The 13696-nt window shown below is 40.8% G+C and overlaps 1 protein-coding gene across 4 annotated transcripts in view; it reads right to left on the reverse strand.

Moving 5' to 3' along the window:
* LDLRAD3 (low density lipoprotein receptor class A domain containing 3) overlaps nucleotides 1-13696 on the reverse strand; it is a 117920-nt gene that overhangs the window by 55067 nt on the left and 49157 nt on the right. For 3 of the 4 annotated variants that reach the window (XM_064512776.1, XM_064512778.1, XM_064512779.1), the window contains exons 3-4: nucleotides 5932-6057; nucleotides 1840-1974 (exon numbers count right to left, since the gene is read on the reverse strand). In XM_064512776.1, the coding sequence (XP_064368846.1) occupies nucleotides 1840-1974; nucleotides 5932-6057 (261 nt within the window). The remainder of the gene's footprint in view (nucleotides 1-1839; nucleotides 1975-5931; nucleotides 6058-13696) is intronic. The other variant, XM_064512777.1, reaches the window with a different exon arrangement.

A 13696-nucleotide genomic window follows, 5' to 3' on the forward strand; every position in this document is an offset into this window, starting at 1 on the left:
AACTCTTTACTCCCAATCTTGTACTTTGGACCCAATTTCTCTTCCTGTCAACTGTGACACTTTTTTTTTTTTTTTTTTTTTTTGTTAAACATGCCATTACTATTATGGTCCTAATGAAAGAGAGTTCTTTTTCTCGTTTGGGGGCTCTTTCATGCATAGAATCAGACAGAATTACTTTGCTTAACCATCTTACTAGTCTGACTTTTCCAGAGGACCAAAGATAAAGACAAAGTAACAGCTTCATGAAATACAGCCTTTTTCCTCTCCTGAGCCTGACAGTCACTTCCAAAAGCAGATTGTCATGACAACAAACAACCTGGAGGCAATCCAGCCAATTAATCTGCAGAGGATGCAGCCATCCCAACCTTGGAAGAGAATACTGCTGCTTCAGGCTTCTGATAAAAAAAGAAAGTTACACCAAAAAAAACCCTTACCACACATGTTAATCTTATTAGGCTGCCTTAGGCCTACAGTGAAAAACAATTCACCCCTCAGCACAGTGGTAACAGCATTACTGCAGTGGCAGTAAACAATTTTTTGTCCCTCAGAAATCCTTTCCTTCCATCCAGAGAGAGAGCTTAACCTGAGAGCAGGCCAAACCCTCCTCTCTGAGGCTCTCTCTCAGCAGAGTTGTTCCGAGGATGTGACACAGAGCCCAGCAAGTAGGTAAGTACCAGGATGACCCATTCCACTTTCAGATCAAGCAAAAGGAAAGAGCTCATAGGTTAAGGAGAGAAATTGCCTGGAAGAGAGACTGTCATATACCAGCCATCGCTATATACCATTTTTTGTTGACACTGCTGTTGCATGTTTTCCCTCTTCCCCTATGAGCTTTGATAAGCGGTAAGGACTCATCAAGAATATTTATCACTATTTTAATTATCTTATCTTAAATGATGAATAAATCATCAGCACAGCCAGATATTAAAGTAATTCTCTTTCAATTTTTCTAATTTCAATCTGCTTTCATACCTTGCTCTCTCTCTTCATGCTTCTTGCTCACTATAGACCCAAGCACACTGCATCACTCCTGCAAATAACCCTGCACTTTCCTGTTTTATCTCTACTCTGATCTCCCAGATATAAAAAGGTTTAGCAGATGATGCCCAGTATGCATCATTCATCAACCTCAATTCTTATATATTTCATGTTTTATAGAATGCCATGGCATGAAGTTACAGAAAACAGAACTGAGGAGCACTAGATGTAGAGTTATAGCATAAGTTAAAAAGAAAATAAAATGACATAAATTGTTTTGTGAAATTCTCACAAAACCAGATACAGAATAATTATAAAACAGTAGTAAAAATTTCTTCCCCATCCTCACCTTTTTCTTTAAATACAAAAACGAGGAAGGGCAGAAGTAAATCCCTTCATTGCAGACTTGTCCAACAGTGAAACTTACCTTGCAGAAAGTAATTGAGCAATAGAGATTCTAAATTAAGCCTACACAGACGTACTCATCTGGGAAATGGACATACTGTTGAACTACTTCAAAATGAAGTTTTATTATTGATCCTTCTGGGTCCAATCCCTCTCTCATGGAAGTCACTGAATGGAGTCCCAGCAACTTCAGTGAGCGCTGGACACAGATTATAAGCACTTTCCCCAAAAGTTCATTTGTAGTAAGCAGAAAGAGATACCAGCAGTCTTCTGAGCACTTGGAATGGAATGCACACATGCACACCCCCTGCGTGTTTCACTCGTATTACTTGCAGGATTAGGAAACAGCAGTCTGTCCAATGCAGAGTAAGCCAGAAAAATGTTTTCTTCTGAGCCTGTTCCACATTAATTGAAGTTGGTATAATGTTGCAGAACGGAATAAAAACCCCATCCTACCTTGAGGGCTTTCACAGCTTTCTTCATCACTGTTGTCTTGACAGTTATTTTGACTGTCACACACGAAGCTTTTATCAATGCAAAGACCATTTTTACAGTGGAATCGGGCAGTAGAGCAAAGCAAGGGATTTGCTGCTGTAAAAACAAAAAGCGACATCTTTCATTAGAACTTATCTTACCCAGGCAGTGAAATAGCCTCTAAGCAATCCACAACAACAGGTCACAACTCAACAGTTGGTCAATTCACTGAATGCGTGGGAGTAACTTGGCAATCAAGTCTTGTCTCTCTAAACAGAGGGAGCTGGAATTTCTAATTCATGAAAGATTCAATAGAATTAGCAGAGATCTAGTCCACCCACAGTTAACTCAAGTCTTCTGTTCACTTTCATGAGAGCCCCTATCACGATCACTGTTAGGTGCTCAACATTTGCTCATTCTGAAGACATATGACTGGTAGCACTGCCTACCATAAACACTGCCTGTTACTTCCCATCATGCCAGCCTCAGTTTAGGTTTAATCTCTTATTACAGGCAACTATTCAGGTTGAAAACTGCCATGCATCATGTTCTCTACCCCAGCTCTTTTTCTTTTTTTTTTTTTTTTCCAGCTGCTTATGTGAATGAGACACGACGAGAACACCCACAAAATGAGCTTCGTAGAAAATTCTTGCCCACGTGCCAATACAGGACCTGAAATTCTAAATGGGGTAACCCCTCTGTCAAGGAGGTGCCTTCTGGAAGCTCTGTAGAAATCCTATCCACAATACCCATGTGTGCCTTCATAGGAAGGCAAAGCCATGGCCTCTGAGCGGTGGCTGTCAAATCACCAGCTGTGCAGTTCCACCCCTCACTGGGCACGCTCTGACCCCAGGCAGAGGAGGAGCACTCCTGACTGCCACGTCTGGGCACCGTGAATAAGCAGAGGTCCTCGCACTTACAGATGACAATACATTCTCAAGGGACTAAATTACTCTTGCCCAAAGTGTCAATACTGACATTCCTCAACTTCTCAGTGTTTGAATTTGCAACTCCTCTTTGAGGGCAATATGCACATCGTGGTAGCCCCCAGAAAAATCCCTTCAAATAATAGTTTCAGTCCTTTCAGACAACGGTGTGTTAGGTGATGTGCACATGCACAGCAAAAACAAAATAAAATTTCAGCAGACTAATTTAGGTAGAACAGTCTTTTCACCTATTCTAAACCTAGCATCTTACAGCATATTTACTGTTATGTCCAGTCTCATTTAAAGCCTCAAGCAGTACAGTTTTCATCATTTCTCCTAGGAGACTACTCCACAGTTTCAACGTGTCTCACTGTCAAGGAGATTTCCTTGATATTCATCTCAAGTTTTCTCTTTGCTAATTTGATCTCTCTACTTTTAGCTATACTCCAGCATACATAACTATAAAATCCCTCTCCTTGAATGGTGTTTACACTCTTCATATATAGCTTATATAGCCTAATCTTCCTACATAGTCATGGCTTAGCTGAGATGTGCATAATTTAGCTGTTTCTAATATCTCCTCATAAATCAATCTCTATCCCTTAATAATTTTTGTCACTCTTCTCTGAACTTCTGCCAATTTTTGGTAATGAGGTGACTGAAACTGAACGCAATATTCCAACTGAAAACCTTGAAAAGCTGTTTAGATGCCTTGTCTGCTTCAAAGTGCTTCTCTGCCACAATAACAAAGGGGATTACAGTTCCAAATACTAACTGGCTGCATATTTCTTAAAGTACTAGGTGCCCTTAAAGAGTATTTAAAAAAATAAAAATTTTAAGTCTGCCACACATATAACCTGAAGTATGTATAACAAACACTTCTTATGTTCCGGTAATTCCCCTAGCTCTCCAGAATCACCTTTATCATAAGCATGCTAAATCTCCTTTGGTCTGAAGCTGCTGCATACTTGTGTAGCATGTTGATTTTTCAGGTCACTTTAGGGCCTACAGCACCACTGCTCTCCCATAAGCAAAGCAGTGACTAGACTTCCAGTTTAAGCACACACTTGGTATTTCCCAGCACATCTGCGCAGAGTAAAAGGGAGATCAGTGGCATGCTATTATCAGCTGTAAGGCCTGTTGAAGCTACACACTGCAAACACATGGAAAATTATGTAATTCATAATCAATCAAATACGTGCTGAGCTGATGCGTTTTAGACCCCAAGATCTGCCATTTGTCACTCCACCATCTCAAGGATCTTCAAGGCACATTTGTCCAAAACTCTTTCCAGTCCCGTTTAAGTATAACCCAAAGATCGCAAATTATTTCCTTAGCCTTTAATCCTCTTTCTCTAATTTCATCTGCTCTGTAGAGGTGCTGCCTGCCTGCCTGCCACAATCCTCCCAGGACCCAAATCAGACTCTCTAGGCCAACAACAGATGGCATCTTAAAGGATGTTGGTGCTGCCGTAGAGACGTCAACGTGTGTGAGGAAAGCACACAAACAAGAAAGGTATGTCCTCTGAGAAGCAGACAGTGATATATCACTGTAAAGATTGCCCCTTTTGTTATCTTTGAAAGCTGGTGTCTGTTGTCCTCCTCCTGACCTTTAAATGTCATTAAAAGAAAAAACCCAGCCTGCTCCAACAAGAGCAGGAACAAGTATTTGCTGCAGGCTTCTACCTTCAGACCCACAGAACATCAGGGCTTTTAGCAGCTCCTGCTAATAGCAACAGAGTTGCTCAAACATAACCTTTCCTTACTGCTGCGATATATCCCTGCTGTACTTACAGATGCAAATGAATCTGTGCAGCCACATGCAAAGGTTTTAGCCCAAGTCAAGTAGTATTTCAAATGATCTTTTTGCTGTGACTTCTCCCTGCAAGCTGCTGAGCAGCAGCTCAAGCTAGTGCATTGGCAGGCATCTTCGACTTTGAGCACAACCTCCTTCTCACTCCAAGAGCCTGCATCACCAAACAACCCCTTCTGCTCTTTTCTGTTCTTTCATACTATATATAAACAGACATGCCTAAATGCAGTAATGATCAAACAGGTCATCCTCTTCAGTGAAAAGAAAGGGGAAAATTAATATTAAGCAATTTTAAGTCATATTTGTAATATCTACCCAATTTGAGTGACATTCACCTGTGTGCAGAGGAGCCATTCAAAGGTTACAATTGAGGCTTAAAGCAATATGCAGGCATTTTGTACAAAACACAAGGATGAGCTAGACCTTATTAAGTTGTTAAGTGTTCCCTCCACCAAACAAGAGCGAGCTCTGTTTCTGTGATGTGAATGTTCAACGTGATTCTCTATCTCTGACAACAGTAAGAGGCTAAACTTTGAGACTGATGCCAATCTTGCTTGACAATGCATATGGCAGAACAGGCTCTGTCTTGCTCTTTTGTAGTTATGATTGGTTCAGAAAGGATACAGCTTAAAGTAAACCAGAAAAACCACTGCTGCGAAAATCATCTAGTCAGACTGGCAAAAAACAGTGATGAGGAAAAGGTGGAGAAGATACTAATGAAAAGGAAGGGGGTATTTTTGTATGTGTGGGTGAGAACAGACACAACCAAAACAGATGAGGGCAGGTGAAGCCTTACCTGGATTATTATTACTTCCTGCAACATAGATCCATTCCATTCTTAAATGCAGTGGTTTGCAAAGAAGTTGAATATCACCCTGACACCACTCCTGAACTGCTTGTTGTTGACATTTGTTCTGTTGCAGAAGTCTAATCTGAGCTACCGAACAAACAATCATAAGAACATACCCTATGCCAAATTGCAGCAGGCAGTGCCCAGGCAGAAGCTAGGCTGGAGGGAAACATTTGCAGCTTCCCATTGACAAACAGTAATGTTCAGAGAACACAAATATCTCCTTAGAACCTTGAATAGGTTCTTTTGTGAGGAGTACTGAAGTTTACGCTTCCTGTTGAGGCAGATTTCTGACTGTTTTTAACACTAAGTGCTACTGAGAGACCCTGTTGCTTACAGAGTGAAAAGCACGAAGATCATCTGGGTGGTAAGTGGCGGGCAGGATATCTGACTCAAAACTAAAGGCTAACTTTAGCCTCCTCTACATGTATAGTATTGCTTAGATGAAAGAAAAGTTTATTCACTCGCAAATAGACTTGCACTTACTGCAGTTTTCTTCATCGCTGCCATCTGGACAGTCCTCAAAGCCGTTGCACCGGAAGCGGCCAATGATGCAGTGGATTCCACTAGCACAGGGGAAAAACGTGGCACCGCATTTGGATTTGGCTTTTGCTAAAAACAGATATACACAGAAGAGGACCAAGATTAAGAAAACAGTTTACAAAGGTTAAAGACACTTATGTAGCAGTACAAGATAGGGTATTATAGACAGTGCTGACACCTGTGATATTTAAGCTTGTTCCAAGCTTCCCATAATTCTGCTTTCAGCTGCTTCAAGTTTCTAGTGAGTTTTCATTTGTTTAGACTTTTTTCCCCCCCCAATTTACATAATTTCCAGAATGACCGAAACATTCAAACTTAAAATAAGTCAAATGGCTTTTCAGAACAGCTTTAGATTCCCCAGTGTTTTGGAGTACATGCTTGTAAATTTAGCAAAGAGGTACTTCTAACTGTCCCTTAAAAACTCATGCAAACTTAATCAAGTTAGAAGCGTTGGAGGAAAATTATTAAAACAGAGGCTCATAGACCATAGAGAACAACAGCAACTACCTCTCTGCATGGAACTGAAAGTGTCACCATTACAACTCTAAATTGAGGAGACGGTCTCCTAAACAGAAGGGATTATGCAGACACTAACGTGGCAGACCAGAGGGCCGTGGACCTGCTGTCAAACCTCAGTTGCAAAGTTCTAGCAAGACCAGGCTTAACCCCTCCAAACCTGTAGCTATCCACCACGTGGAGCCCACAAACACTTAATAGCAGCAAAAAGCCTGTTTTTTTGTTTTATTTTGTTTTTTTTAAACACACCACCAATGCTTCTTCTTGCTGGCTCAGGGAAGCCCAACAGTTAAGAGCCCAAGGTAGACAGGGACAAGGAACATGGCAGCAGGTTAGGAAAACAGGACAGGAATGGGATCTGGAGGCAGATTTGAGCAAAGACAGGAGTACAACAAGTCAGGAAACATCTGGAGAGGGAAAGGGGGAATACAGAGGTAGGAAATGAGTTAGTTTCTTTGTAAGAGCTAGGTAGTTATATAAGAGACCTTCATAAGAGACCTACATAAGAGACTGCAAAAAATTGAATTCAGAGAAAAGAAAATGCTAGAACTAACACTGCCTTTATTCAGAATAATTTGTATAAAACTGGGTGCAACAGGAACATACGAATTACATAAACTGCATCTCTTACACTACATCTCTCGACTGGCTTTCATTATAAAGCTCTTCAGGACAAGAACTACATCTCTTTTATAGTACCAGCACAATGATGCATAACACTAAATACTAACAAAAGCACCCAAATGTATTTAACCAACAAGATAAAAATGAGATTCTATAATCAAGTACTTCACATTTTTTACTTCATTGCACAGCAGCTCTTCATGGCAAAAAGAAGAGAGCACTGCCTTCAGCTAGCGTAACGCAGATGCTTCCACCACACAGCTCGAGGCAAGCATCAGTTACGTCTTGTGGTATCGCCACCTTAGAAAAAAGCAGCTCCCCAAGGTAAAGACAATTTAACAAGACGTGGTTGGATTTTTTTCCTTCCTTCTCCTTTTTCAAATTAGCATGCAACTAACATTTTCTGCACTGTATCACAGGATACTGAACTCTTCAGGAAGTCCCCTCTAAAGCAAAGGCAGCCACGGAGGCAAGAGCATGTGGGCTAACTGCAGAGACGTGTGCGGGGAGCAACAGGAACACGCAGCAATAGCGATGCACAGAGCAGTGACAGGAGAACAGCAGAAAAGCAGCCAGCTATGTAACTTAACAGATTCTGAGCAAGTTTTTCCCACTTCCACACCAGGTGTACAAGATGTGTTTACAACTCCTGGGTTTTGAGATGTGTGAACCTGGAGATCACAGTGACAGGCAGTGTCTTTATGTAGCCGTGCAGCAGACTGATAGGCCAATTCAGGCAGCTTTCTAAGGTGAGGACAAAGTCAGAGAAAACAGCAAAAGCAAAGTAAAAACAGGTATATCCAATGGGGATAAGCAGTTTCAGTGTTAATTTGGAAGGAATCCTTTCTTCCAGGGTTAAAAACTAAACACAGCTGTAGCAAAGCCTTCTTCCATCACTCAGCAGAACGTACATAAACTGTTTTGAACTGCAGCTACAGTAAGTAAACTCTTGCTTGATTTAGTGTCCTCCAAAAGCAAATTCCTGCAGTTCTTCTCGTACATGTTTTTCTTTATTGTACTAGTAGTTTTCAGTTTGGATTATGAAATATAAAACAGGATGGATGTATCACTGAATTTCACCTATTCAGCCACCATTTTTTCTGAATAGAATCCAAGCTCCACTCAGAAAAAAAATGGACCATTACCTCGTAGAAAAACTGGTGATAAATTATCCTGAAGTAACTGCCGCGTTTAAGAATGCCGGCAGTGGAAAACCCACAGCCAAGACATCTGAGCCCTTGCAATTCTTTACACAACTTAAAACAACAAGTTTTGTGTTGGACCTTTGAGGCAGATTGATTTTAGCTGAATAATTTAGTAACCAAGAGGTCGGATGCAATGCCATACTCCAAGTCTTTAACCAAAAGAGGCAAAACAAACACTTTGGCAACAGATTCCAAGACCATCTTTGAAGCGAGCAGTTTATATTAGCATTCGACTAATATTCGACATGCCGAGCAGCCTGCTAAATTGCTGCTGGGAATGTGTAGTAGCCACATGCATACCTAAAGAGGTGCCTAATGCTTCCCATTTTATGATTTTTTTTTCCTAAACGCTAACATCTTTTCCAAACTGTACACTGCATTTACATTTGCCAGGACAAATGACTGTCTCTGGATAACTGCCTTTTTAGAGACATGAGTATTTGCAGCCAGAACAGTTCCATGAGTATTTGCAGCCAGAACAGTTCCAAGAAGAGGAAGAGGAGAGGAAATAAGAAAAGGAGGAAAGGACTGTGGTTTTGCCCCTCTTAACATTTACTGAATTCCATTTCTTTGAGTGAGTTTACTTCTGTCATGGTCAAGGGTCTGGATTTTGGAGGCCATCAAGTTTCTGGCAAATCATATTCAGAGATGCCCTTTGCCATCTCTGAAAATCCACCCAAATTAAGGCTTAAAAATTATTTATTGCCAAAATATTAGATATAGATGGTGTCTCACCACAGCCTTACTCTTTCAGACAGACTTCAGACTGAGCATTGTCAAAACCTGAGCATCTGGCCCTTTCAATGACACAAGTCCTGTACTTACACTTTTCTGACCACAGAGCTACAAGTGGTGGCAAATGTGGCAACTGCTCGATTTCAGGTAGGACAGACACTCCCCAGCCAACCACAGCTCCCTTAGCCCCTAGGACAAAAAGGTCAAAAGCACATCTGGTGCTTTCCCCCTGAGCTACCACAGTCAAACCATAAGCAATACTTAATGTTTCACGACATCTGGAGAAAAATGGCCTTGGAGTGCCCAGGAACAAAATTAAATTCTGGAAAATACATTCTTTAATCTGTCCAGAGCACCCTGATACCCCATCAAGAAGAAGAAACCTGGAAAACCAGGATAATGACTTAATGGAAGTATTATTTATACCTACATGGCATTTATTTCAAAATTCTTTTCTCAGCCCCTTTCTTACCTCCTCCTCTTGAAACAGCAGCTAGGGAACAATGGAATTTTGTGTTAGCGCAACTAGGTATTGTAAGAGCCCACACTGGCAACCACACACCAAAAACAAGCAAGAAATTCAACACCTTCACGTGATCTCAATTTCTCTTCTACATAGTCAATTTTTTTCCTGCATGTAAAGATTTTTGAAGGAAGAAAAACCAAAAGACAAATGCAATTCTGCACACTTGCAACTGGCATATTATATACACAAACCAATCCCGATTCCAATTTTCATTCACTTTAAATACTCTGAAAAGACAAAAAACATTTCAAACACTACAGTGATTCACTAGTTACAACACAATTGTGCAGTTTAGTAGAGACAACTCTCACTCCTAAACAGAACTTACTGTCTTCCAGGTTTAAAAATCCAAATACAAAATGCATCTCTTCTATGCTGTATATCAATGCAGGAAAGACCAGAAACTACTAGTGGCTCAGTCCGAGCTATGTCCCCTGACTCCAAGTACTTCGGACACTCTCCCACGGTGGAATTCCTGCTTTATTTTGGTTTTGACATCCTTGCTGTCCTTTGGCACAGTTTTCCGAGGTTTTCAAGGAGGTGTTGTTTGGCCATTGCTCACGAAGCTCCCATGGAAAGCCCAATCATTTATTCCCCTAGCAGAACCACACTTTCCCATTCTGCAATGATCTCTGGAGCTCTTTTCCTCAGGTCTTTGGCACCATCACAAATACCAGATACGTTTACCAGGGTCACAACTGCCTGTAGCAGGTTCAAGTCATTTGCTGCAACATTCACAACACTCCTCTGTAACTCCTACTCCCATTGTATGACTGTTAAGATAACTGCCTTCCTCTCTTTTGCTCAGCATAGTGTCCTCTGCTGCACAGGCCTCAAGTTTTCAGGCAGATCTATATCTGAAAAGCTTCACATTTATTTGACAGTGACTACCTTATTTCTGTCTCTCAGTAACTTCAGTTTTGATAAGCTTGCAAGGGCATCATTATCTTTGCAACCTATATTCTTCTGTCACACTCGGCTGAAACGGGCTCAGGGTAATCCAAAATTACTTGGAGATTGGGAGAGAACAGAAAACTGGAAGAACAGTGAAAGAGGACAGACACATGCAGATCATCTGGCCTTATTGAGCCTTGCTGTTATAACCAGCCAAAAGAAAGGCTTTTTAAGGAACTGGCAAATCCTCCTGAGCCCAGGACTCAAGATCCTGAGACAGAGAGACAGGCAGGCAGGCACAGAGGGAGGGAGGCACAGACAATATACACTGGAGAGGAGTGGGAAGGACTGAAGTATGCACTTGAAACAGCAAGAAATCACGCAAAACTCAGAAAACGATGTCTAAAGAAGGGCTACTCAAATGGCAGATTCTAATCTGGATCCAGATGGCCAATGAATTGCAGCACTATAGCAAGTACAAAAAGAATGAAATGAACAAGACGTTCAGCCACTCTGCACACCTATGGTGGAGAAGAATAAATCCACCCCAGTTCAACTCTCCATTTGTTACCTAGTAATGGCAGAAGCAATCCAGGAGAGACATTAACGTGAATCTGTATTTACATCAACCAAAACAGTATTTGCATGGTATGGGGAAAGAGGTGCCAGTGAACAGTAGCGCACTGGAAGGGCTCCTCTTGCTCTATTAGCTATGCTCTAAAGTGTTCTCATCTCTTAAAATTCAAAACTAAAGCAAATGGCAATGTTGGTTGCAGAGAACTGCTGGCCACAGAGTAACACTCGCCAAACACTCCCGCCAGGTTGATTTGCTTACGTTCAAGAGAACTGTTTTGGCAGTTGCGTATGAGTGTGTGACCTCATTTTGTATGCTACACAGAAACCAATCATCCCACTCCCTTCTTTTAAGGCTCTAAAATAAAATAATTTCCGATCAGGACTGGTTGTATGTTCCAATGAAGAAATGACAGCTTGCAGGTGTGGCTCTACAGCATGAACAGAAAAGCATATTACTACCTTTAGGGCACCAAGTGTGAAACGATGTTATTTTTCAAAAAGTCTAATCCATTTTATTATTTCTCAAAAAGTGCAACAGTGGGTAATCAAACAGATTTGGCATACACAGGGTAAAACCATATACTATATATGGACACGTCCTTGGATAAAAGGAATTCTGACGTTCTTTTGACTTGGTTACAAGGTCCTAAAACTGACTAAAAGGTTAAAAAACATCTACTAATCTAGTGTTTAGATAACAGAGAAAAAATTTTAGAGCTATCTGCCAGTGCTTAGAGAAGACATTTTACACCATTTATTACCAGTTGAGTTTCTCCTGTGGGAGCTAGTGCACAGTCTTGCTAGTATAACCTTTGGGGAAGAATTTTTCTGTCTGAAGCTTTATGGTTCAGCCAGCTCGTCCACACCTCCAGCATTTCATATCTTGTCTCAGTGAACGAGTACAGGCATTGCTCATTGCATGCAACAGATGCACAGATAGCATACAACAGGTACCCTACATGATGCTGCTACTAGGACAAGTATGTTTCCTTCTTTTAATTCTACAAACAATTCTATTTTTTTTAATATTTCTCAGTTATTTTGTAATTCGGAGTGAGGAAACAGGAATAATGATGTAGCAGCTCAACAGCAGACATTTTGTGACAACCTGCAGCTGGAAGTATACTGCACAGTGTTTCAGTATCAGCATCTTTGAACTCAAATTGTTGCCTCAGAACTCCTCCAGGTAGCAATCAGGCAAAATAACTGTATGCTGCTTCATGCCCACACATCGCAATCCAACAATAAATGATGATTTATTCAGCTAATCAAGACTTGATTACTTGCACGCAATGAGAACAACTCTCTAAACAGAAACTGTTGTGCGCAGTTGCTGCATTACTGCACAGCCATAGATATTTTCCTCACTTTGATACTGGACTCCCTTAAGCTTCTCTCATGTTGTAATTTTTATGTTGAGATGTCACAGTCACACCAGAGAGCACTGTAAGTCAAGTTTATCTTAATGCAGGTGTGGCTAGGCACAGCATTTCAATAAAGACTCTATATGAAGGAGTTAAAAGTAGCTATCTTTCCCACTTGTGCTCGCTCTTCAAAAATGGGGTCCATCTTTAATGTACTAAGAAGAGGATCAGTTTTACAACACTATATAACATAAGCAGGATGGCACCAGGCTACAGGCCCTTTCACCTCAGTAACTGATACAAACCCTAACCCAGTTGATATTAACAGGGTTATTTTTGGTTAGTTAATTGCTGTTTTGAGCCTACAATATTTTCAGTTCCCAGTGGGAAAGCTACTACTACCTGCAGTCACTCAGGTGTCTCAGCACAGCATGTGAACATCATTTGTTCGCTCAGATGTCTCCTCATCAGGGCTCTCCAGCAGGATGACAAGAGGTTTCACGCTCTGTTTTCTCTTACCTATCTAAAAGAATAAAGCTAACACTTGAGCAGTATTTCCAGCATAAAATCCACACAGCCTATAACGCCAGAAGTTCTCCAGAATAAAGCAACTATTTAACTTAATGAGCTTTGATCTAAAATACAACCACTTCAGCGCATTCATCACACCTAAAAAAGCCCTTGCAACACACTCGCCTCTGCTCCCTGTCTAGCCACTTGGATCTCTCTGGCAGGAAGCTATTGGTAGGAAACTGCCAAAAGAAACTTAGAGAAAGGCGGTAATGTTTTCTAACAATTAACTGAAAATTAACCCCATAGAAATCATAAGAGGTTGCCTCCAACGGAATAAACCACCACGCCCTTACAGGGGCAATATTTACACTGTAATTTACAGTTAGAGGGAAAGAACAACATTAAAATAAATAAATTTAAAAAGCCAATGGAGTCAGCTCCACTAAGACACAACTGCTTCCTTTGAAAAGGGGAAAGAGAGAAAGCATTCTATAGCTGGAGTACTAAGGAGACAGTGGCCTTTATTTCTTCCTTGTCAAATAGGCCTTAAGTGATCTTTCATGGTTTAGAAGTCTAAGCATCTTTCAAAACTGTCACAAAGCAGATGAGATATCAGGTGACAGCATGGACAAAAAGCTCCATTTTCAGATATTTCATGAAAATAGTTTTTCATAAAAAGTATTTTAGAAGCCACTGCTCATTAAAGAAAAAAATATGAATAATTTCATACGAAAGGACAAATTCTAAATCAGCTG

The sequence above is a fragment of the Dromaius novaehollandiae genome, chromosome 5 (assembly GCF_036370855.1).
Source record: "Dromaius novaehollandiae isolate bDroNov1 chromosome 5, bDroNov1.hap1, whole genome shotgun sequence".
Classification (NCBI taxonomy): domain Eukaryota; kingdom Metazoa; phylum Chordata; class Aves; order Casuariiformes; family Dromaiidae; genus Dromaius; species Dromaius novaehollandiae.